Source organism: Rhinoraja longicauda, chromosome 9 (genome assembly GCF_053455715.1).
Source record: "Rhinoraja longicauda isolate Sanriku21f chromosome 9, sRhiLon1.1, whole genome shotgun sequence".
NCBI classification, from domain to species: Eukaryota; Metazoa; Chordata; class Chondrichthyes; order Rajiformes; family Arhynchobatidae; genus Rhinoraja; species Rhinoraja longicauda.
Genome location: NC_135961.1, coordinates 51,403,286 through 51,429,711, shown reverse-complemented (window position 1 = coordinate 51,429,711; position 26,426 = coordinate 51,403,286). Strand labels below are relative to the sequence as shown.

The following is a 26,426-nucleotide window of genomic DNA, read 5'->3' as shown; positions in this document are numbered from 1 at the left end:
GGGGTCACAGCTTAAGGATAAGGGGGAAGTCTTTTAGGACCGAGATGAGAAAAAAATTCTTCACACAGAGAGTGGTGAGTCTGTGGAATTCTCTGCTACAGAAGGTAGTTGAGGCCAGTTCATTGGCTATATTTAAGAGGGAGTTAGATGTGGCCCTTGTGGCTAAAGGGATCAGGGGGTATGGAGAGAAGGCAGGTACAGGTTACTGAGCTGGATGATCGGCCATGATTATATTGAATGGCGGTGCGGGCTCGAAGGGCCGAATGGCCTACTCCTGCACCTATTTTCTATGTTTCTATGTTTCTATGAGATGATGTCACCGTTGGATGGTTAATCAAGGCTCTCCAACTGTTTAATACATTGTTGATGTTATGAAGTCCGGCTGATGTTGTCTCGACTGGTCTACTGGTGCTTGTCCAGCAGATCAGTATATCTGATGGGGAAGGATATCAAAGAAAAAGGAAAGGAGTTGAAGAAATGGCCAATCCTGATACAAATCAAAGAGCAAGTTATCTGAAGTTGGATAATTTGATATTGAGCGTTACAAGCTGAAATGTGCCAAGGTGAAAGATGAGGTATTGTTCCTTGTGTTTAACTTGGGTCTCGTTGTAACAGCATAGGAGGCCAAAGACAGGGAGGTCAGAGGGGAATGGAATGGTAACTGGAAGCTCAGGGTCGTTCTTGTGTACTGAGTGCAACTGCTCTGAAAATCAATAACCCAATTTGTATTTGGTTTCTCCAGTTTATATGAGGCTGCACTGTCAACTTCAAAAGCAGTACACAAGGTTGGAAAGAGTGCAATAGAATCACTCCCTTACTTTTTATTTGGCCCAAGTAAAATGTCTTACCTTATTTGCAAAGATGCCTTCCACATTCAGATCCAGAGTATCACTGACCACCAGACCATCTTTGATATAATAGACAATGAGGTGAGCCAATGGTGCCCATGAAATGTCCGGAGTTAATTGAACTCTCGTCAGGTTACTTTTACCGATAGTTACCGCTTGAACTTTTGATGTGACCTGAGAGGTGGATCAAGGCGGGGAAGGGATGGTGTTAAAAATTACATGCGATGGCATTGACTTGCTCTAAAAGTAAACATGTGACCATAAATGCTGGAATCTGAAGAAAAAAACAGACGACTGGAGAAACTTATCAGGTTGAGCACCATCTGTGGTGGCAAAAGGATGTTCAACATTTCAGGTTGACACTCCGCATCAGATTGAGAATGTAGAGGGTAGATATCCAGCAGAGAAGTGAGGGGGGGGGGGTGTTGGGTGAGGCAGGGGCTGGCAGGAACAGATGTAGTCAGGTGAGGAGGGAGATGCTGGGCAGAAGGTGCCCAGTATGGAGGGAAAGAGGAGGGCGTGAGGATATGCTGGCTATCTCCTCTCTACACTCACAGACCTGATGCAGAGGCTCGATCATCCTTTTCCCTTCACAACTGCCCTCTGTCCTGTTGAGTTCCTCCAGCAATTTGTTTCTTAGCTCCAAACATACCTTGGCTTCAGAAATATAAACAATCATTTAACCTAGTATTGTGCTACTTTCTAGCAACAACCCAGGTAGGCCGGCACGATAAGCTACAGTTATTGCCACTACCTCACCGTTCCTGGGAAGCAGGTTCAAGTCTGACCACCGATACTGACTGCACGCTCACGAGAGAGAGAGAGACGATGTACCCCTGTACAACGACAATAAAGATATATTGTATTGTATTGTATTGTATTGCTCTTCTGGAAATAACATCCAACCTCCCTCACTAAAAGAAGATTCATGAATCGTTCTCCTCTTGACACTTTACAGAACCTCATCATGCATGGTGTCTGCTCGTATAGAAACAGACAGAACACTTTAAAGACATTAAATATTTACTTTATTGTAAAGAAGTGGCGCATGCTTTAATATAATGAATCTTTCTTTTCCTTAGGGTTACATATATTATGAATGAAATTACCTGGTAGGTAAACTCTTTTGATGGCTCAGACCTCTCAGTGCTAAATTCAAATGGTGATCCCACCTAGGTAAAGACAAATCTAATTAATGAAAAAGGTAGGCTTTTAAACAAGACAAAATGTATTAAAATTTATTAAACTAAGATGCTCAAGATTAGCAGCACACTTTTTTTTCTCCAGATGATACAATTATACATCATTTCCCATCGCATTACCTTGACAACAGGCCTCAGAACATGGAGATAGATGGCAGGTGCCTTTTGGTTTGATCCCACGTCAATTGCGATCACTGCACTCTCAAATGTTGCCTGTTGGGAAGTTCATCATGGACAAAATCAGCCACTTAATGTTTGCCTCAAAGAGGAGCAACAGTCGATCTATTTGCCTTTCAAGCCAAACCCCCCCACCATTCACATGATCATGGCTGATCTACCCCAAGCTTCATGTGCACCTGCTTCTAAAGTGCACATATGGTCCTTTGCTAAGGGAATTAATGTTCAGCACAAAGTAAACAACATTGCCTCCAGTGATCCTTGACTTGCAGTCCTTGAAAGTACAAGGAGGGAATGCCCACGTCTTATAGAGGTGTATAAAATCATGAGGGGTCAAGATAAGGTAAATTTCCACAAAAAAATTACATTATTCTTGGGCATAGGTGACAACAAAGGACCATTGAACCAAACACACACATCTACCATTGAATGCCCACTGTCTTTTTTTCCCGGGGCTTAGTTTAGTTTAGAGATACTGCACGGAAACAGACCCTTTGGCCCACCGAGTCCACACCGACCAGTCATCCCTGTACACTAGCACTATCCTACACACTAGGGACAATTTACAATTCTCACCAAAGTCACATAATCTGTCTTTGGTGTGTGGGAGGAAAATGGAGTACCTGGGGAAAATCCACGAGGTCATCGGGAGAACGTATAAACTCCGCAAAGACAGCACCTGTAGTCAGGATTGAACCCGGGTCTCTGGCACTGTAAGGCAGCAACTCTACTGCTGCTCCACAAATGAGTCAGGAATCAAGAGCTTGAGAGCATAGCTTTATGGTGAGAGTGGAAGATTTAATAGGAATGAGGCAGGTACGTGCATGTTTGTGGCCAGTATGTGCAAATTAGTGTACATATATGTGCATGTTGGAGGTGGTTTGTTTGTGTGCATACATGGGCATGTGAATGCTTAATTGTGCAAGTTGGTGTGTATATATGTGTATGTGTATGGTATTGGTATTGGTTTATTATTCTCAAGTGTACCGAGGTACAGTGAAAAACATTGTTTTGCGCCCTCTCCAAACCATACCATACATGAGTACAACCAAACTGTACATGTATTTCTTTTAAACAAGGTCGTTTACAAAAGAAAGGAAACTGAATGAAGAACATAGTGCCACAGTTATAGAGAAAGTGCAGGTAAAATAAAAGTATAAGGGCTGCAGCAAGGTAAATTGGGAGAACGGGAATGGATCCTTAGCTTATGAGAGGTCAATTCAAAAGTTCACTAACAGTGGAGAAGAAACTGCTTCTGACTTTGTTAGTACTGACTTTCAAGCTTTTTATCTTCTGCCTGATGGGAGAGGGGAGAAGAAGGAATGATCCTTAATTGTGTTGGCTGCTTCCCCAAGGCATTGTGTCGTGTAGATGGAGTTGATAGGTGGAAGCTGGCTTTTGTGATGGACTGGGCTACATCCACAACTTTCTCCAGTCTTGGACATAACTGTTACCAAACCACACTGTGATACATCCAGATAGGATACCTTCTACAGCGCATCTGTGTAAAATGTTAAGAGTCATTGTGTGTGTGTGCAAGCATGTTGGAGGAAAGCTTTTTTAAGGCAGAGATAGAAAAGTTATTGATTAGAACAGGTGTCAAGGGTTATGGGGAGAAGGCAGGAAAATGGGATTAGGTGGCAGAGATCAGCCATGATTGAATGGCGGAGCAGACTCGATGGGCCGAATGGCCTAATTCTACTCCTATAATTTATGAACTTTATCGAAAGTCCCTACCTTTATCGATAAGCTGACAGTATTTGGCAGCAAAGGAAACTGAATTTGAACTAGCCCGCTCTCTGGAACAGTGATGTTGATGGTACTCAAGGATATGCCTGATGTTTTACTGGTTGCTAGAGGGTTCTTGGCCTGTGTGATTTGGACGATGAAGCTGTTCTTCCTGTCTTGCACTGAGAGTTTTTGGTGATCAAAGCGTGACAGCTGGACCTGTAAATGTACAAGACAAACAGTTAAACCATTTCAGCCGAGATGGCTTAATCCATCAATAAACTCAGAAGCAAGTGAAAATGCATCTGGAAAGTCTTTCCACTGACTGGATAGCACACCACAAAAACCTTTTCACAGTACCTCAGTACACGTGACAATAAACTAAACTAAGATGTGGGTTGATGCAGGATAGTCACATGTTCTTTACATGGGAGACCGTGCCTCATAAATGTAATTGTTTCATGAAGAAGTGATGTGAAATGTTGATGAGGGCAAGGCCATAGACATTGTCCATATGGGTCTTCACAAGGTCTTTGATAAGGTTCCACTGGGTAGACTGCTCTGCAAGGTTAGATCGTATCCAACGACAGCTGGTGAACTAGATACAGAATTGGCATCTTGGTAGGATGCAGATTGTGGTGGTGGTAGGTCCTTTTTCAGACCAGAAGCCTGTAACTAGTGGTGTGTCTCAGGGATCGTGCTAGTCCCAGTGCTGTTTGGCATCCATATCAGCTATCCATATCAGGAAAAGAATGTACAATGCATGATTAGTAAGTTTGACAGTAAAATAGGAGGGATGGTAGATAATGAAGATGGTTATCAAAAATTACTGCAGGATCTTGATCAGCTAGGCAAGTGGGGCAAGGAAAAGCAAATGGAGTTTCATTCAGATATGTGTGAAGTGTTGCATTTTGGGAGGTAAAACCAGTACAGGTTCCTCACAGTGAACTACAGGGCCTAGGGAGTGTTGTAGAGCAGAGGGATCTAGGAATACAAGTATATAGTTTCCTGAAAGTGGCATCGCAGATAGATAGGATGGTGAAGAAGGTTTTTAGCATGCTGCCCTTCATTATACGGGGAATTGAGTATAGACATTAGGACATTATGTTACAGTTGTGCAAGACGTTAGTGATGCTGCACTTGGAATGTTGTGTTCAGTTTTGGTTATCCTGCTATAGGAAAGATGCCATTAAGCTGGAAAATGTGCAGACGAGGTTTATAACAAATTTGATCCTATAGATGGGGTGAATGTACAATCTTTTTTCTGGGTTAGTGGAGTCAAGAAGTAGGGATCATCGGTTTAATGTGAGAGGGGAACGATTTGTTCGGAAAATGAAGGACATTTTTTCACACAGATGACAGGTATCATGAACGATTTTCCAGATGAAGTAGTTACGCCAACGTGCCGCCAAGACTGGGGAATCAAGAACTAGAGGGCATAGGTTTAAAGTGAGAGTGTAAAGATTTAATAGGAATGTGGCAGGTTGGTGCATGTTTGTGGCTGATATGTGCACGTTAGAGATCTCTCCCTCACTCCCAACCTCCTTTACTAATACCTTCATACCTTCCTTCCCTTTTATCTCTCTCTCCTCCCAATTCCCACTTGCATGTTGCCTCTTCCACTCCCCCACCTCTCCCTTGTACCGCATGGCAACCGTTGCTCTCCATTTCACCATTCAATGAAAGACCACCTGTCCCCCACAATGTCCCTTACCTCCTTGCCTGACCCCTTCCTCCCTTCATCTCCACATGTGAAAACTACCATCCCAAATCATCTCCCTTGCTGCCTGCTCCAACGCAGTCTGAAACATCTCTCCAAGTCAGTACTTACATATGCTGTGTAGTTCTGAGGTGGGTTTAAGATTTTCAGATAGTCCAGAATCTTCAGCTTATATTTCGAGAGTGAAATGGAGATGTTTATTGCTGTGCTCTGCATCATACCTTGAGATGTAAGGTACAAGGATTCTGTCAGAACATACTGAAAACACTCGACAAGTCAGGCAATAAACAATGTTTTCTGACTGGAAGTGTTCAGTCAAATTACCAGAGTGACCCAGTTCAAACAAGAATTAGCGCAATCAGATCGTAAAATTCAATTCTTCAACACATACGCATTTCTAGATGTGTTTTTCTCTCTCCATTGATAACCTGCTGTGTATTTCTGTTTTCATTTCAGATCTCCAGCCTCTGCAGTAGTTTGCTTTTGCACGTATAGAACACCTTAAATGTGTTTAAATTACGTAAGCTACCTTGTTGAGGGCAATGAGCCTGACCAACATTCAGAGATATTGGAATTTATGGTCAATTGCATGGCATCTGAGGTAAATTTCAGGAAGGAAAAAGTGGATGGAGATCCATTGAAGGAATTGGGTTAAAACATGACTTGTGAAGCAAGATCAGATACCTGAAGGAATGGAAACATTTAGATTTAGATTATTATTTGTTTTAGATTTAGAAATACAGGCCCTTTAAAAACAGGCCCTTCGGCCCACCGAGTCCGCACCACCCAGCGATCCCCGCACATTAACACTATCCTACACACACTAGGGACAATTTTTTTTTAACATTTCCCCAGTCAATTAACCTACATACCTGTACGTCTTTGGAGTGTGGGAGGAAACCGAAGATCTCGGAGAAAACCCACGCAGGTCACGGGGAGAACGTACAAACTCCGTACAGACGGTGCCCGTAGTCAGGATCGAACCTGAGTCTCCGGCGCTGCATTCGCTGTAAGGCAGCAACTCTACCGCTGCGCCACCGTGCAGGTTTGGACAGGGGGGCTGATTGCAGTTAACTGGGCAAGATCTTTACAACTAGCATTCCCAGCATTATGAATCGAATGGTCCTCTGGCTCTCAGGTCACTGTTCACTGAACCTTACAACAAAGAAAAGAGGAGGAAAGACTCTTCTCTACTCAGAAAGTGTCCCCCAGCCCGTAATCAAGGCACACAGGAGAAATATTTTCAACAGTTAAAGAATATTCATTTAATCCAAATTGTTAATGTCAATTAAATTCTATGAGCAAAACAAGTGAAATCTAATGTCTCGGAACTGGGGAATGGAGATAGATGATCTATTGGATCCCTCTTGGTCACCTGGCAAGCTGGGTGGTAGGTCAGCCATTATAGGTACATCCAATCAACCGTCTCATTGGAGGCGAGAGCTCTCTTGTCACCAAGACAGAAGGTTGTAGATTCAAGACAGGGATCCGGGGAGTGTAGTTGAATCTAGAGATCTAGAGGTACAGTACATAGTTTCCTGAAAGTGGTGATGAGTTAAACAAGGTGGTGATGTTTGACACCCTTGCCTTTCATTGGATGGGGTGTTGAGTACAAGAGTTGGGATGTCATGTAACGAATATATAGGATATTTACAAGTGCAGCACGGTGGCGCAGCAGTAGAGTTGCTGCCCTACACCGCCAGAGACCTGGGTTAGATCCTGACCACGGGTGCTGTCTGTATGGAGTTTGTACATTCTCCCCGTGACTGCCTGGGTTTAATCTGGCTGCTTCAGTCTCCTCCCACATTCCAAAGATGTACAGGTTTGGAGGTTCATTGGCTTTGGTAAAATTGTAAATTGTCCCTGGTGTGTAGGACTATGTTAGTGTACAGGGCTCGCTGGCCGGCATGGACTCGGTGGTCCGAAGGAGCTGTTTCCGTGCTGTATCACTAAACTAGACTAAGCTAAACTAAGAGAACACTTATAATATTGTGTGCAGTTTTGATCACCGAAATGTCGGAAGGATATGATTAAACTAGAGAGGATGCAGAAAATATTTACGTTGGAACTGTAAGGGTTGTATTATAATAAGAGACTGAATACCTGCAGTTTCTCTGGGGCATAGTAGGCTAAAGGGTGGCCTTATTAAGTCTGAAACTAGATAACATTAGTTTCAGCTGAGAGTGGATGGGTCAGGGGTAAGTTTTCAAACAGTTGGTGAATGAGCTGTGAGAAGACGGAACAGAGGTGGTACAATTACAATGTTTAATAAACATTTTGATAGGTTAATTAATGGGAAATGTTTATAGAGATCTGAGCCAAATACAGACTAGCTCAGGAAGTCAACATGCTCAGCATGATTGAGTTGGACTGAAGGGACTGTTCCCGTGCTGTGCAACTCTATGAATCTATGATGACTACAGGTCGCATTCCACGACGCTGCTTTTTCCAGGTGTTTGGTCCCATCTATGCCATAAGGTCATAAGGTCATAAGTTTATGTGATCGGAGTAGAATTAGGCCATTCGGCCCATCAAGTCTACTCCGCCATTCAATCATGGCTCATCTATCTCTCCTTCCTAACCCCATTCTCCTGCCTTTTCCCTGTAACCTCTGACACCAGTACTAATCAAAAATCTGTCTATCTCTGCCTTAAAAATATCCACTGACTCACTTTATTGAAAACAGATTGTCTCATCATTATCGTTTCACATGGATATGCAGGGAAGGAAGGGATATTGGTTATGTGCAGGCATATAAGAGTTAGTCATGGCATCATATTCAGCACAGATATTTGTGGGCTGAAGGGCCTGTTTCTGCACTGTGCTATTCAGTGGTCTATGTTATTGATGAGAACTTACTGTGTACAAATTTGGCTATTAATTTTCCTGCATTGCAACAATGAAAATACTTCAAAAATAATTTTATTGGCTGTGAAGCAAGACAATGGAGAAGGCGCTATGAAAATGCATGTTCTTTTCTTTATGGTGGACTGCAAAAGTCATAGCCTATAAGTGCCATGACCTGGTGTGACTCACCTGTGTGAGACTCAGTCACCGTTGCCATGATTGTAACGTGGCGCACCTGATGCATGATCAGAGAGAGTGCGTTTTCCAATGAGTTTTCCTTCAGCGTCTTGTTTGGTACGAATACATCATCAAAGCCCAGGAATGGTCCAAAAATTCTGAGGATGAACTGGTGCAGTTCAGAGAAAAGGAAGGCAAAATCAGCAGTTCCATTCACCTGCAAAAGAAGGGAAAGGTCACGTTTGAAGATTTACACAACACAATTTTCATCTAAAAATGAATGATGTTATTGGCTCCAAAAATACATAAATCAGCAGCTCAGGAAGTACCTGTGTAAAGAGAAATAAACATTTCAAGTCAAGACCCTTGGTTGGAACTGGGACTGAGAGAAAAATATTAGACAATAGACAATAGGTGCAGGAGTAGGCCATTCGGCCCTTTGAGCCAGCACCGCCATTCAATGTGATCATGGCTGATCATTCTCAATCAGAACCCTGTTCCTGCCTTCTCCCCATACCCCTGACTCCGCTATCCTTAAGAGCTCTATCTAGCTCTCTCTTGAATGCATTCAGAGAATTGGCCTCCACTGCCTTCTGAGGAAGAGAATTCCACAGATTCACAACTCTCTGACTGAAAAAGTTTTTCCTCATCTCAGTTCTAAATGGCCTACCCCTTATTCTTAAACTGTGGCCCTTTGTTCTGGACTCCCCCAACATTGGGAACATGTTTCCTGCCTCTAACGTGTCCAACCCCTTAATAATCTTATATGTTTCGATAAGATCTCCTCTCATCCTTCTAAATTCCAGTGTATACAAGCCTAGTTGCTCCAGTCTAGTGGAGAAGGTAGGGGTGGGGGGGGGGGGGGGGGGGGGGGGCAAGGATGGATAGAATGAGGAATATCTCTGAAAGGTGGGAGCCAAGGTAACTACGGGAATGAGTTGTTATTAGGGCATTTAGATGGTGTGGTGTGATGTGCAGCAAATGGCAGAGTGGGAAAATGGAGAGGGAAAACTAACGTTTAAACAATAACACCAATGATTAACTTATGACAACAATGTCCAGGTGTGATACAGTGCAAAGTTGAGTTTGGAAATCTGCAACATGCCCAGTTGGAAGATGAGTATTGATGAAAAAGTAATCGGGATATTGAGGAAAAAATAAACTTTGAGAGAAACTCGGCAGGACAAGTGGGATCTGTGGAGGGAAAGGGGTAGTTAATGTTTCAAGTTGAGACCCTGCAACAGTACTGATGCTGCCTGACCCACTGAGTTCCTCCAGTAGTTTGTTGAATGTAAACATATCCACTTCAGAAGGACAAACAGAAAACCACAGTATTATTTAAATAATATTAGATTGGGAAATGTTGATGCACAGAGAACAGGGTGTCCAATCTCTGGTCACTAAAAGCAAAAGGTGCAGCAAATGTATGCTGACCAAGAGTTTTGGGTACAGGAACAAGGATGTCTTACCATAATTTATAGGGCCGTGATTAGACCATACCGGTATTTATTCATCAACCAATATCACCAAAAACAGACAATATGGTTATGTTTGTGCTGCTTATGTGGTATTGCTGTGCACCAATGGGTGATTGCATTATCTGCAGCACCACAGCACCTAGTCCTCAACAGTGCAGACATGTCTAGGTGAGTAGAAGTGCTGTCTTTACTTTCTTCCCATTGTGAGTTTGTAATGTGAATAGAATATAACAGCAGCCAGAGTTTTGATTCAGGTGCCAGCCCAAAGAATGTGGGAGGAATTAGAAGCATTCGACATCACTAATAAATCCAGCTGGAAATTAGAACATTCCAGAGAATTCTCCACAACCAGAGGGTCGTGGGACGATGAAACCTGCTCCCACAGGTTGTGTTGGAATGAAGGAGCAGAGAGTGGGTTGAAGGAGAAAATTGAAAGAAGAGGAGTGGACGGATATGGTGACCAGGGTGGGAAGAGGCTGATGTGGAGCATCATGGTCAACACATTAGGCTGAATGGTCTGTTTCAGTGTTTAATTGGGGTCAAGATTAGCCAGGTAAGTAAACAGTAATCCCAAAAGTACCTCAAATGTTTTGGATAGCGTCTCAGGGTAGATCGGCAAGGATAGAGTGACCGTCACATTTCCTTTCACAGGTTTTCCATAGAGGTATCTGAAAAGAAGAAAGCAAACCAAATTGCAGGAACAACTCAGCAATAGTATCCTAAATTGACCCTTGACTGAATTCATCAGAGGGCACTGGACTCACTATTATGCAAACCATTTTGAGATCCACCATGGGTTTAAGACCCCTGAAGAGAAAAAGGTTCTAATTATTTTATATACCTGTATATCTCTATTGTCTATTCTGCTCCGCTTTCTTCCCACATTCCAAAGATGTGTGGGTTTATAGGTTAATTGGCCTCTGTAGAATTGCCCCTAACGACGTAGGGAGTGGATGCAAAAGTGGGATACTATAGAACAAGTGTGAACGGGTGAACGACGGTAAGTGTGAACTCGATGGGCCGAGTTCCATGCTACATCTCTAAACTAAACTGAAGTAAAGTACGGGGATCACTGGGCGGCACGGACTTGGAGGGCCGAAAAGGCCTGTTTCCGGCTGTATATATATGATATGATGATGATGATAAAATCCATCCTACGAGACAAGCTTGGTGCTGTGCTTTCCTTACTTGTCAGCAGGGGGCAATGTTGGTGTGACTCTGGGTTATATCCTCAGCCCATTGCTGAAGTTGATTCACGATCTCTAGGCTAGGCTTGTTTTCACTGCCCCAAAGAAGGCTGAGGGATGACCTAGTCGAGGTGTATTGACTCTTTATCACTATCTATTGTACTCATGTCAAGCTTGATCAGCCTGGATAGTAAGCAAAACAAAATTGTTCGCTGTATCTCAGTGCACATGACAATAATAAACCAATACCCTTGAGAAGTATAAGGTGCGCTGCCTTCCTGCGCCACTGCAGTCCTTGAGGTGTAGGTGTACCCATAATGATGTTAGGGAGGGAGTTCCGGGATTTTGAAACAGTGACGGAGAAGGAACAGCGATATATTTCCAAGTCAGGATGGTGTGTGGCTCCGAGAGCTACTTCCCAGTGCTGATGTTCCCATGCTTTTGGTCCCCTAGTCCTTCTAGCCAGTAGAGGTTGTGGGTTCGGAAGGCTTTGTTTAAGGAGTCTTATAAGTTGCTCAAGATTTTCTTTAAATATGCTCACTGACGTGTAAAGTGATTGAGGTTATAGCAATCTATTATAACCCCCCCCCTCCCCCCCGTCTCATAATTTGCTCAGAGAGTTATTCCCCACTATCAGTTCATTTGTCCACAGTGGTGCAGCTGGTAGAGCTACTGCCTCACAGCGCCAGAGACTCAAAATCGATCCTGACCTTGGGTGCTGTCTGTGTGCAGTTCGTATGTTGTCCCTGCGACCATGTGGGTTTTCTTTGGGTGCTCCGGTTTCCTCCCACATCTGAAAGATGTGTGGGTGTGGAGGTTAATTGGCCTCTGCTGAATTGCCCCTAACGTGAAGGGAGTGGACGCAAAAATGGGATGACATAGAACCAGTGGGAACAGGTGAACGATGGTCAGCATGAACTCGGTGTGCCGAAGGGCTTGTTTTCATGCTGTATCTCTCAATTAAACAAAACAAAACATTAACCTTCGGGGCAGGTTTGGTGCTGTGCTTTCCTTACTTGTCAGCAGGGGATAATGCTGGTGTAACTGGGCTATATCCTCAACCCTTTGCTGTGAGGTTGATTCACTGGACAACATTTACATTGCATTGCCACTGTATAAAGCATTTCAGCATTTTATTGCCTTAACTGGGCATCTAAAAATCACACTGCATGACTCATGTTTCCATGTCCATGTAGCAGCTTTATAAAACACTGGTTCGGCTACACCTGGAGTATTGTTTTAGATTATGGTTATTTGAAAAGGCTAGGCTTGTTTTCACTGGCCCAAAGAAGGCTGAGGGATGACCTAGAGGAGGTATATATAATTCTACAAGGCAGCTATCTTGAGTCTGAAGAAGGGTCTCGACCCGAAACGTCACCCATTCCTTCTCTCCAGAAATGCTGCCTGTCCTGCTGAGTTAATCCAGCTTTTTGTGTCTATCTAAGATGCAGGTTAGAGAGTCAGTGTCTTTCCCCATTTCAGGGTATCAAAACCAAGAGGACATAGGTTTAGAGAGAAAGGAAGAAGTTGTAAAGGAGAAAGTTTTTCTCCACAGAGTGGTCGATATCTGGAACACATTGCCAGAGGTGGTGGTGAAATCAGATACTATTACTATTTTAAAGATGCAAATAGATAGATTAAAGGCAGAGAAGGATGTATTCCTAATATGAGCAAATGTGACCGGTGTAGATAGGCAAAAGGGTCAGCATAGACATGGTGAGTCTGAGAACATTTCTGCACTGTTTGTGTCCATGACTGTATAACCGCCACAAGGACAAAGCCAGTCCCAGCAGGGTATTGGGTGAACTGGTTGAGATTTAGATCATTTGGTTTAGAGATACAGTGCAGAAACAGGCCCTTTGGCCCACGAAATTCGTGCCAACCAGTGTTCCCCACACCCTAACACTATCCTACACACACTGGAGACAATTTACAATTTCACCAAGCCAATTAGCCTGCAAACCTGTACGTCTTTCGAGTCTTTGAGAGGAAACTGGAGCACCCGAAGAAAATCCACGCAGGTCATGGGGAGAACATAAAATCCCCGTACAGACAGCACTCGTGGTCAGGATAGAATCCAGGTCTCTGGCCACTGTAAGGCAGCAGCTCTACCGCTGTGCCACTGCGCAACCCAAGCATGGGCCAAACGTGGCCGGATTTAGTCAATTCAATTTCACAACTTGTTACTTTTTTATGGCAACTACAGAGATCTCTGTGCTCAGAAGGGAGACACTCTATGGGTTTCCTCTGCTGTCTGCTCAGTGATTGGGAAACTCGGCACAGGGCACTGATTGGGAAACTCACTAAACGATGCCACCTGGAACAAAAAACATTTTAAAAGACTTGTGAATTTTTTTAAAATAATTGTTAGCAGACATCACTAGTAAGTCAAGAATCTATTGACTATCTGAATGATTCCTGAACTAGGAAGGCAAATAAAGATCAACCACATTGTAGGGGTCACTTTCTCGCTAAGCGTGGACTAGATTTTGTTCCTCGTAGACATCTAGAATCATGCAGCAGGGAAACAGGCTCTTTGGTCCAACTCTTCCATGCTGCCCAAAATGCCCATCTCAGCTCGTACCATTTGCCCATAGTTGACCCATATCCCTCTAAACCTTTCCTATCCATGTACTTTGCTGGCACATGTAGCTGGGGTCGAGAACCTTCCGCAAATGGCGTGCAGAAGGACAGAATAGCTGTGCTGATGTACCTGTGTTCCTATACACCTTGCTTTTCCAGCCCATTAGGTAAAATAACTGATGATACAGATCCACAACACAGATCACAGATTCCAAGGAGGTGATTTGTTTTAATTTAGCTTGAGGCATATACTCTACCCTACTCAACTCTGCAATAGCATGTTTCCATAACACAAATAGATATAACACAAATAATGAATTAGGGAGCAAATTGGTTATAAAGCAATTTTGATTGGGATCTTAAGGACCTCCTGAAAGATATTTTGGAAATTAACAAGCAAACAAAAGCTGTCTTGGATTTAAACAATAGAGTGGGAGAAAAAACACATTTCCGTGTAACCACCCTGCTATAATCAGAAACGATGGTCTCTTAAGAATACAGCTGATGCTTTAACCGTGGGTGGCCATTGAAACTGCCAACCCATCATTTCCATTGAACCTTGTGCAACGATGGTTTATTAAACAATGTATGTAGCTTTTAACATTTATTAGCTGGCAGTAACAAAAATAAGTTAGCCATTGAAAAAACCTTTGATTTTGAAAATCCTGCAGAAAGAAGTCTGAAACTTTCTAGTCCTTGACCCCCTTTCCCCCATTGACACGGTTGCTGTTTTAATACAATTTTCTAAAACATAAGGATTTACAGGAACACTACTGTCGTGTTATAGCAGAATTCTCCATACCTTGTAGCTGGAATTCCCTACTTTACTCACCGTCCAGTAATAGTCCCAGTTATGTCTGATCGATCGATTGGAAAATATACAGTAGATGTGTTGATTGAAACTTCAAATCGAGATAACACTGAAATGGCAAAGTGACAAAAAAAAGGGTCGCATAGAAGAGAGAATGTGTTTTGAAGTGTGGATGAAAGACCCCTCTCACTATCTGTTCAATGAGTTGACCCAGATGTCCTCAGTCATTATTTATCCTTCAATTAACACTTCTGGGGAAAGTGTTTAGGGGCAGGTTGCAAATGGGGCCACTGGAAAAGACCCTTGGATAAACATCTGAAGAAGTAGAGGTGCAATCTGTTTGTTCCTTTGTGCTGCATTCTTCCTTTGATAAAAAAAAATGTTGTCACATCTATGGGTTCTTGAGTTTTGTACTAATTAAGGAATCTGAATTTGTTACAAGCCTGCAATTGTCAATCTCCTTCTTTGTGAAACCTGACCTAAATATTTAATGCTTACAATTGTTGCACTACCATGAAAAGGCACCAGATGGTGCCTGTTATTTCTTTTTCATTATCCATGCAACAGACTTTATACTCCTAGAGTCCAAAAAAACTAATTTAAATTTCAAAATTTTAGTTGTCTTAGATTTAAACTAATTCTGAAAATAAATTGTTCTACTTTCAATATAGAATTTCAGCGCAGGTTTCCAATCCATATATAGATAGATAGATAATACCAACATGAAGTCTGGAAGATAGTATGGTGAACAGTTCTCTCAATTCTGGTTGTCTCTAGTTGCTGTTCACTGTCACCTAGTTGAGCCTCAACATTTTTGTTCTGCAAAAACATTGGATGCGGGGGCTTTGATCACCCCAACTGCGGATGGTTTGACTGCCGTGACCGTGGGAGAACAAAAAGGAAGTAGTTTGAACTTTATTGCCTTCCATCACATTGAGGAATGTGGAATCCACTGTGATGGATGTTTATGTTAACTTTTATGTCGTTGTGTGTCTTGTTGCTTTTCACTTAGTTTGGCTGTGTGGTAACTCAAATTTCACTGTACCTTAATTGGTACATGTGACAATAAACTGACCTTGAAACCTTGACCTTGAATAGCTGTGTATCTTCTGCTAATTCTTTTTGAAAATGCATATCTCCAGTTTAAAGGACAGTTTTTCCCCAGCTGTTATCAGACAACTGAAACGTCCTCTCACCAAATAGAAAGCAGTCCTGACCTCATTGGAGATCTTCAAACTATCTTTAATCAGACTTGACTGGACTTTATCTTGCACCAAACTTTTCTTCCCTTTATCTTGTATTTCCACACTGCAGATGGTTTGATTGTAATCATGTATAGACTTTTCACTGAATTGGATAGAATGCAACAAAAAGCTTTTCACTGTACCTCAGTATATGTAACAATAATGAACTAAACTAAACTAAACTAATTTGGTCAGTTTGCCAAACCTCTCTGCACACCTTCCTCATTTAATGTCAATTTGAGCAGTGTACAATACTTTCCAAAGGCTTAATTTGACACGACTGCAGTCATAATAACTGCCTGATGACTGTAGTTTTTTGCCATCTTTCTTCTTTCACACTTGATTTGTGGTTGGTTGATTACCACATCATCTGGTTTGACACCTCCTTAGTTGCCATGTTTCAGACACAAAAAGCTGGAGTAATTTCGTGGGACAGGCAGCATCTCTGGAGAGAAGGAATGGGTGAAGTTTCGGGTCGAGACCCTTCTTCAGCAAGAAACTTTGTTTCCCTCTTTTCCCTCAGTTCAGTTGGTGCTTTTGGTTTAAACAATCTTGAAGCTCAGATAAAAATCCAGTCGGGAGTTCAGCAGTCTCTGAGTGGGCTAGAAGTAATTCTTGACAGTAGTCTGCTTCCATAGGGTGAGGAATGTTATCCTGCATACTTATTTTGTCTTCCTTGGAAGCAGATTGGCTGTTATTACAACATTCCCCAACCTTGCCATTGGATTGTGGATAGTGTGGGTTTGATGTTGAATGAGTAAATCGCCACATGGTCACAAGTTCTGGCCATCCTCTCATAACCGCTGCATGCAACTCTTGCAGTGTTGCATCCAGTGACGTACCCTAGTGTCGCTTTTTCATCAAATGCTTGGATGCGTGAAGATCCTACAGCTTATCCTCATTGTTTAGTTAGTTCTTCATGGACATGAACTTCAGCAAGGCATTTGATAAGGTTCCACATGGTAGGCTGCTCCGGAAGGTTAGATTGCATGGGATCCAAGGAGAGCGAACTGACTTGATAGAAAATTAGCTTCATGGAAGGAAGTAGAGAGTGATGGTGAAAGGTTGTTTATCGGACTGGAGGCCTGGGACTCATGGTTGCTTCAGGGATCAGTGCTGGGCCCTTTGAAGTTTATGTTTTATATCAACAATTTGGATGGGAATTTATGGCATGATTTCCAAGCTTTCAGATGACGCAGAAGTGGTCCTAGTCAGAGTAAGGGAAGGAGATTGAGAACCTTGTGTCCTGGTGTCAAGGCAACAACCTTTCTCTCAATGTCAGCAAGACAAAGGAGATGGTGATCAACTTCAGGAAGCAAAGCAGTACACATACTCCAGTTTGCATTGATGGCATTCATAAAATGGTTGAAAACTTCAAATTCCTAGGAGTAAATATTACCAATTATTACGTTCCCATTCCCCATTCCCTCAAACACATCTAGTAACTACTTCTTGTTGAATGTAGGATTTATATCAGTGTATTTTTAAATGGTCCTCCAGATTAATTTACTGTGGAATCAAGCAGGGAACAAACTATTTTGGACCAAGCCTTATGCAATAATGAATAATGAGTTAATTAATGATTGTAAAGGAACTTCAGTTTGAACAAAGCAAACCACAAAAGTCTGATGTGTGACTTGGTTAAAGAATAAATCGGTAGTTTACAAAACTTATGTATTCAGTTGAACCATTAAAAAGTAACAGGGAAGATGGTTCAACTATGCTCCTGGAAATAGTGATGACTTTAAGAAGAATCTGGATAAAAACAAGACGAACGGAAGGGTGTGATGATGGGGTGGGTCCTAAACACTAGTACAGATTAGATGGGCCAAATGGCTGTCCTCCATGCTGTAAATATTCTGATGATGAGGAGTTACTCACCATACTCAGCCACGGTGAATGTCTTCCTTTGCTTCACCTCCTGGAAAAGAATCATAAGGCAAATGCATTCTGTCTGACAACTTGTCGAAGAACTTCAAACTTGCTTAAAAGCACATCCCTCCCTGGAGGTTAATTTCTCCCACACTTTCTGATCTTAGACACTGAATATTACAAGTAATACCTGGAGAAAGATACAGTGCCAGTCATTTAAAAAAAAAACTAATTGTTCATTGTGAAAATACTGGAGATGATGGGGGAATTGAAGACTGTGGGTCAATGGAAGCTATAGCAATCAAGATGTTTTCTACCAGTGGTTCTAGCCTCACATCATGAGAAGTGATGGACAAGGCAAGACTCGACACAACCACTCTCTTGATATGTGGGCAATGCCCTTCAAAAGGAAATGATGAAGCAGCATATTTTGATTAGAGTAGGAGAGTTCCACATAGAATAAGTGGTAGTTAACAAGATTTTGTTCAAGCCCACCTCTTGGAGGTTCAAAATCAAGTCCAGACAAGGTAATAAAATGATGTAAACAAGGGCATGAGATTATTGCATTTCTGTATCTCCAGAATTGTAGAGACGCAGAGAAGTGCAAAATTGGTGGGCCAGTTGCTAAATGTTCAAGAAATGATCAGATAGGCTGGAGCTCTCTGAGGGATGAAAGCTCTCAAGGTTATGGGAAAGCTTGGGAGTATTTTACACTTGTGAGAGGATAGATACCCTCAAGGCCATTGAAATAAAGCAGCCAACATAAATAAGGACCATTTGCACCCCAGTCATTCCTTCTTCTCCCCTTTCCTGTTGGATAGAAGATACAAAAGCTTGAATGTACATATATCCAGATTCAAGGACAGCTACTTCCACACCATTGTCAGACTACTGGACAGACGTTTTATAAGCTAAGAATGTATTCCCGATCCCCCAATCTACCTATTTGCGGCCCCTGCGTTCTTTGTTTTATCTGCATTTTTCTGCAGTAATACTTTAGGTTGCATGGTTTGATTGTACCCATTTATGAATGTTTTACATGGATTGCATGCAAAGTTTTTCACTGTACCTCAGGACATGTGGTAATAATAAACCAATACAATACTAATAGTGGCACAGCTGGTAGAGCTACTGCCTCACAGCATCAGAAACCCATGTTCAATTCTGACCTCGGGTGCAATCCCTATGGAGTTAGCACATTCTCCCTATGACTGCGTGGATTTCCTCTGAATGCTCGGTTTTCTCACACATCCCAAAGACGTGCAGATTTGTAGAGTAATTGGCCTATGTGTATTGGCCCTTGTGTATAAGGAGTGGATACGAAAGTGGAATAACATAGAACTAGTGTGATCTTTGGTTGGCGTGGACTCGGTGGGCCAAAGGGCTTTTTTTCCATGCTGTATCTCTAGACTAAATCAAATGATTACTTACCAATTCAGTAGGAGATTCAGCTAAGTATCTTTAATTTGAATGCAGTAAAAGTATGCAACTTTCTCCCACAGTAAGTGGCCATGGCAAGTAAAGAGGACGCTGGATAAAGGAGTAGATAGAAGACAGATGCAAAAAGCTGGAGTAACTCAACGGGTCAGACAGCATCTCTGGAGAGAAGGAATAGGTGACCTTTCGTGTCGAGGCCCTTCTTCAGATAAACACGTTGAATGCTGGACGATGGTCTCAGGTGCAATGTATAAACCCAGGGTTTCTCTTTTACTTTACTCCTTTCATCCAATCTGTGAAGCGGTGCAATGTGATTGATCGCACTTACATTAAATGTGACCTGGATCTCCCAGTCGCCTTGTGGAGAGTTGGCAGACAGTTGAAATTCCTTGGAGACAACACCTAACGAAGGTTTTAAGTCCAACCATTGCTGGATCACTGACCCCTGTGGGCTCTGTCAAATTTTAAAAAAAACAATTTTATCATTGAATTCAATCATTTTGGTGAATTTTATACAGAATAAATGACAATGGCCGATGGGGGACTCGGCGGCGACGGCGGGAGACTCGGCAGTGGCAGCGGCAATGTGGGCCTTGCGGGCAGCGTGGGCCTCAGCGGAAACGTGGGCCACGCGGTCAATGAGCGTGAGGGGAAGGGGAAAACACTGGGGACCCTGCGTGGGGAGACCGGCGTGAGGAACAATGGAGGACCCGGCGTGAGGGGATCGCCGTGAGGGACGGTGGGAGAACAAAAGGGGACCTGGTGTGTGGGGGGGAGGGGGGAACTCTAGTTTAGAATCCTCTACCCAGGGGATAAGTCTGTGTTTGTTTGTTTGTTTGTTCATTTCTTCAGGTGAAGGCACTGTGCACACAGCAGCTAGCCAACAGTCGCTTGTCTTTTTCTTTTTGTTTTCACTTTTAATTTTCAAGTTTGTGTGTACCTTGTGTGTTGTGACTGTCGGCAGACCAATTTTCCTCTGGGGATGAATAAAGTTTCATTGTATCGTACCGTATCGACATTGATATAGCATTTATAATGCGGTAAATGAAAAATCAGGGTATTTTCACGGGATTGTCATCAAGCACAAACAAGTAGATACTTGAATATTTGTTTTTAGAATGTGACATGACATAATGGCACAGCTAGTAGAACCATTAAACTAATCCGGTGGAACAGCGAATCAAACTATTATACAAAAACATTTCACCCCCTAATATTTAGTCAGAGCTATGTTTCAATTGCAAACGATGGTCAGGAATGGGCATCTCATTTGCACCACAGGATTCCGACAACTGTGCTCGTGATACGAGGAGAGGCTGGATAGGCTGAAACTGTTTTCTTTAGAGTGTGGGAGGCTGACGGGTGACCTTATAGAGGTTTATAAAAGCATGAGGGACGTAGATAAGGTGGATAGTCACAGTCTTTCCCAGGGTAGGAGAGTCTAAAACTGGAGGGCTTCGGCTTAAGATGAGAGGCACCATTTTCACAGAGAGGCAGTTACAAGTTGCCAGAGGAAGTGATAGAGGTGGGAGCAATTACAATGTTTAAAGGGCATATGGACAGGTTGATGCAAAGAAAAGGTTCAGATGGACGTGGGCCAATTGCAGGCAAATTAGTTTAGCTCAGGTAGATACCATCGTCGGCATGATAAGTTGAGCCGAAGGACCTGTTTCCATGCAGTGGATAATTCTATGACTATAACATTATGAAAGATCTAAAACAAGCACTGTCCATAAGATCCCATGCAAAACGGCAGAGCCACCATAATGTTATTGATGGGAAAGTATGCTTTGGGAAAATTGACCACTAGAATTTATTGTGGGATTTTACTGTATGAGCACAAGAAAATTGTTTCCGGAACACTCCCTTGGTGCTTTCTGGGGATTTTGCAATTATACCTCAAAAAAAATTTAACTATTTATAAAATACTTTGATTGTTTCAATGTTGTGAAATGAATGAGGCAGCAGACATTTTACAAGGTAACATTTATGTCCATTGTTATAAGAAAGTCACAAAATCCGAGGATGATAGAAATCAATAAGAAAAGCAGAAAATGGTGGAAATATTCAACAGGATTTTTGACCTGAAATGTCAGCTGTTTTTTTTTTCTTCCCATTAATGTGCCTGACCTGCTGAGTGTTTCCAGCTTTCTCAAGAAAAATGTTCCCGATGTTGGGGGAGTTCCGTACCAGGGGTCACAGTTTAAGAATAAGGGGCAGGCCATTTCGGACTGAGATGAGGAAAAACCTTTTCACCCAGAGAGTTGTGAATCTGTGGAATTCTCTGCCACAGAAAGCAGTGGAGACCAATTCACTGGATGTATTTAGAAATATAGAAAATAGGTGCAGGAGAAGGCCATTTGGCCCTTCGAGCCAGCACCGACTGGCTGATCATCCACAATCAGTAACCTGTGCCTGCCTTCTCCCCATATCCCTTGATTCCGCAACCCCCTAGAGCACTATCTAACTCTCTTTTACATTCATCCAGTGAATTGGCCTCTTCTGCCTCCTGTGGCAGAGAATTCCACAAATTCACATCTCTCTGGGTGAAAACGTTTTTTCTCTTCTCAGTTTTAAATGGCCTCCCCTTTATTCTTATACTGTGGCCCCTGGTTCTGGACTTTCCCAATATTGGGAACATTTTCCTGCATCTAGCTTGTCCTTTAATAATTTTATATGTTTCTATAAGGTCCCCTCTCATCCTTCTAAATTCCAGTGAATACAAGCCCAGTCTTTCCAATCTTTCCTCATATGACAATCCCGCCATCCTGGGGATTAACCTTGAACCTACTGCCTCAATAGCAAGGATGTCCTCCTCAAATTAGGAGACCAAAACTGCACACAATATCCAGATGTGGTCTCACCAGGGCCCTGTACAACTGTAGAAGGACCTCTTTACTCCTATACTCAAATCCTCTCATTATGAAGGCCAACATGCCATTAGCTTTCTTCACTGCCTGCTGAACTTGCATGTTTACTTTCAGTGACTGGTGTACAAGGACATCCAGGTCTCGTTGCACTTCCCTTTTTCCTAATCTGACACACTTGAGATAATCATCTGCCTCCTTGTTCTTGCCGCCAAAGTGGATAACCTCACATTTATCCACATTATACTGCATACTGCATCTGCCATGCATCGGCCCACTCACTCAATCTGTCCAAGTCACCCTGCAACCTCCTAGCATCCTCTTCACAATTCACACTGCTTTGCGTCATCTGCAAATTTGCTAGTGTTACTTTAAATCCCATCATCTAAATCATTAATATATATTGTAAATAGTTGTGGCCCCAGCACCGAGCCTTGTGGCACTCCACTCGCCACTGCCTGCTATTCTGACAGGGTCCCGTTTATTCCTATACTTTGTTTCCTGTCTGCCAACCAATTCTCCATCCATGTCAATACCCTACCCCCAATACCATGTGCTCTGATTTTGCCCACTAGTCTCCAGTGTGGGACCTTATCAAAGACCCTATTTAAGGGAGCTTGTTCAGGCTAATGGAATCAAGGGATATGGGGAGAAAGCAGGAACGGGGTACTGATTTTGGATGATCAGCCATGATCATATTGAATGGCGGTGCTAGCTCATGGGGCCAAATGACCTACTCCATCTATTTTCTGTTTCTATGTTTCACTGCCCATTATTGTGGCCCTCACAAACATGTGCTCAAGGCTACTTTATAGGCAGGAATGTTATGTGGACAAAGGCAGAACACTGCAAGAAAGTCCATGAGGCCATGGGAGACAGAATCAGTTTTTGCAGGAGGCACCGTTTGGCTGAGTGTTAGAAGTTGACCGGGTTGCAGGATTAATCCGTGCTCCTTGATGTGAAATGCCGTGTGGCCTTGAACACCTGCCTATTGCAGAAGATTAGACCAGGAGCCTCACCAGATGACTCAGCTGAAAGTCAATCACATGCATTACACCGAGAGGAATGAATCGAGAAAACAATCGCTGGCAAAAAATACGCTTCAGCTTTTATTTCTATAACTGGCTGCACAATCCCTAAATGGACAACAAATAAAACAAAGGGGCTCATTCAGATTATAGCAGAGCGAGTGTTAGGAGCATATAACACTCCATTCCTTAAAAGTCTCACATAACTCCCTGGTGAACCTGTTACCTATTCAATTTCATGAACATGACCCATGCATGTATCATGTTGACATCAGACTTTTTTCCCCAGAATGTTCTGTGCACTTTTGAATCTCGACCTAGTTTCTCAATTGTGAGATTGTTGCAGCTTGATTGATGGATCGTTGTTCAAAGGGTTATTCAACAGTAATCGCAACATTGCTTTTTTAACTTGGTAAAATACTCCAAGGAATTTCACATGGACATTAACAGGCAAAATTTACGACTGCTATGTTCTAATCTAGGAGGAAGGATTTAAGCAGCACCTTAGAATGTGCAAGAGAGGTAGAGAGGACCATTCCAATCCCGAAGCTTAGGATCTTTTCACCAAGAGTGGCGTGTACTTGGATTGCACTGTCTGAGAGAGTGGTTGAAGCTAATGTCACTGACAGCATTTAGGTGAGAACTAGAATCACCAGCATAGAAGGATGCAGGGCAAGGGTTGTGAGATGGGTTTAAAATGCAATCTGTTTCTTTAACTTTTAATCTGAAGAAGGGTTCTGCAGAAGAACATGAAATGTCACCTATTCCTTTTCTCCAGAGATACTGTCTGAGCCATTGGTCTATATTAAAGATAGACACAAAATACTATAGAGTATTTTGTGTCTATCTTTAATATAGATCAACATCTGTGGTTCCTTCCTACACATGGGTTTAATATTGGTGTTTGGCAGGTTGGGCAAAATCGCATGTTTCCACATAGTCTGCTGTATTTCTGCGACTGTGAACATTGCAGCTGGCTTTTATACCAGGAAACATAAATTGGAAAGGATTTTATTCCTGGAATATGGCGACAACATCGACAAGGTCAGCGTTGTTAGAATAAAGAACTGCAGAGGCTAGTTTATACCAAAGGTCGACACAAGGTGCTGCAGAAACTCGGCGGATCAGGCAGCAGCTCCAGAGAAAAAGGAGAGGTGAATAGGTCAGCACTGATGTTGTCCTAATTAGGTCTTGAAGTGAATGGACTGCTAGAGCATTTCAGATGGCAATTAGGAGCATTGTCAACAGTGGATATTTCCGCAGTGGACTCGATAAGCTGTTGAACTTCACAAAGGTGCTGAAGTTCCCGGACCAAGTATAAGCAAAGCTGCAGAAGACCGACCAGAGACATAGGTATGGGTATTAACTATCCAGGCCTCAACTTCTAGCTGCATTCAACTGGATCTTGGCTAATCAACATCTTACCTCTGGCTACCCATGGTTTGGGAATCCCCAGTACTCTTGCCCACCAAGAAACTATGCCAAGTTTGAACTAATTTATTAAATCGCTGGTCTCAACAGCTCTTTGGGGGACATGATTTTCACCTTTCAACTCCCATTTGCATGAAGTCATGGTACCTATATGAGCCCTGAACATCCTGGATTGTTGGAAGCTGCAGAGGCAAGTAAAATTACAATGTTTAAAAGACATTTGGCACATGTACATGGATAGGAAAGGATTACAGGGATATGGACCAAGGGCTAGCAAATGGGTCTAGCCCAGCTGGATATCTTGGTTGGCATGGACGAGTTGGGTCAAAGGGAATGTCTCCAAGCTATAAAAATGGATGACTCTATGAGAGTCTACACCTAGATTTAAGATTTAAAGGGGACTTGAGGGGAATTAACTCACATGGGCAACATGATCAGAATGGACAGGTTGGGGCTAAGGGCCTGTTTTCATGCTGCAGGACTCTGACTCAAGGAAGCCATTTAGTTTCTTGGGCTTTTTTATCCAATCATCAAGACCACAGTCAAACTAAGAACTAACTCCAAATACCCGGCTTTCTTCCTATTCCCAAATGTCTTTGGTTAACAAAAATCTATTTCTGCAGGATCTATACATCATATCATCATATCATATCATATATATACAGCCGGAAACAGGCCTTTTCGGCCCTCCAAGTCCGTGCCGCCCAGCGATCCCCGTACATTAACACGATCCTACACCCACTAGGGACAATTTTTAAAAAACATTTTACCCAGCCAATTAACCTACATACCTGTACGTCTTTGGAGTGTGGGAGGAAACCGAAGATCTCGGAGAAAACCCACGCAGGTCACGGGGAGAATGTACAAACTCCTTACAGTGCAGCACCTGTAGCCAGGATCGAACCTGAGTCTCCGGCGCTGCATTCGCTGTAAAGCAGCAACTCTACCGCTGCGCTACAGTGTGCCGCATGTAACATCTGTTTTTATTTTTTGTCTCTCTCTATCCTAACCACAACACACCACTTTTAATCGACTAACTAGACAGCTCTGTAACCATCAGTGTTGAACAACCTTGGTCCCACCCTATGAGGGCTACACCCATTGCTCTCCCATCCCTCTTCTACCCTGTCTGCAACTTCAAACGGAATATTTCTTCTCACTTTCTCATTCTGACAAAGGCTCCTTGACCTCGAAAATTGATTTTGTTTCTCTTTCCTCTGATGCAGTTCCAGAATGTTCTGATTTAGAACGCAACCCTAAGTCATAAAATAAAATCTGTAAACACAGGAAATAGCAAGTCGGCGTTCAGATACAGAGAGAGAACCAAGAGATATTTTTTCAAGCCCAAAACCTTTCATCAGAACATAGAACAGTGCAGCACAGGAACAGGCAATAGACAATAGACAATAGACAATAGGTGCAGGAGTAGGCCATTCAGCCCTTCGAGCCAGCACCGCCATTCAATGCGATCATGGCTGATCACTATCAATCAGTACCCCGTTCCTGCCTTCTCCCCATACCCCCTCACTCCGCTATCCTTAAGCGCTCTATCCAGCTCTCTCTTGAAAGCATCCAACGAACTGGCCTCCACTGCCTTCTGAGGCAGAGAATTCCACACCTTCACCACCCTCTGACTGAAAAAGTTCTTCCTCATCTCCGTTCTAAATGGCCTACCCCTTATTCTCAAACTGTGGCCCCTTGTTCTGGACTCCCCCAACATTGGGAACATGTTATCTGCCTCTAATGTGTCCAATCCCCTAATTATCTTATATGTTTCAATAAGATCCCC

General features: G+C 42.8%; 1 protein-coding gene across 1 annotated transcript in view; it reads right to left on the bottom strand.

Annotated features, from left to right (window-relative positions):
- Positions 1-26,426, bottom strand: part of LOC144597066 (CD109 antigen-like) — a 118,390-nt gene that overhangs the window by 74,901 nt on the left and 17,063 nt on the right. Inside the window, exons 6-15 of the mRNA XM_078405980.1 lie at positions 19,640-19,765; positions 17,884-17,923; positions 14,780-14,867; positions 10,758-10,845; positions 8,712-8,916; positions 5,787-5,896; positions 3,965-4,174; positions 2,171-2,263; positions 1,958-2,020; positions 849-1,022 (exon numbers count right to left, since the gene is read on the bottom strand). Of these exons, the coding sequence (XP_078262106.1) occupies positions 849-1,022; positions 1,958-2,020; positions 2,171-2,263; positions 3,965-4,174; positions 5,787-5,896; positions 8,712-8,916; positions 10,758-10,845; positions 14,780-14,867; positions 17,884-17,923; positions 19,640-19,765 (1,197 nt within the window). The remainder of the gene's footprint in view (positions 1-848; positions 1,023-1,957; positions 2,021-2,170; positions 2,264-3,964; positions 4,175-5,786; positions 5,897-8,711; positions 8,917-10,757; positions 10,846-14,779; positions 14,868-17,883; positions 17,924-19,639; positions 19,766-26,426) is intronic.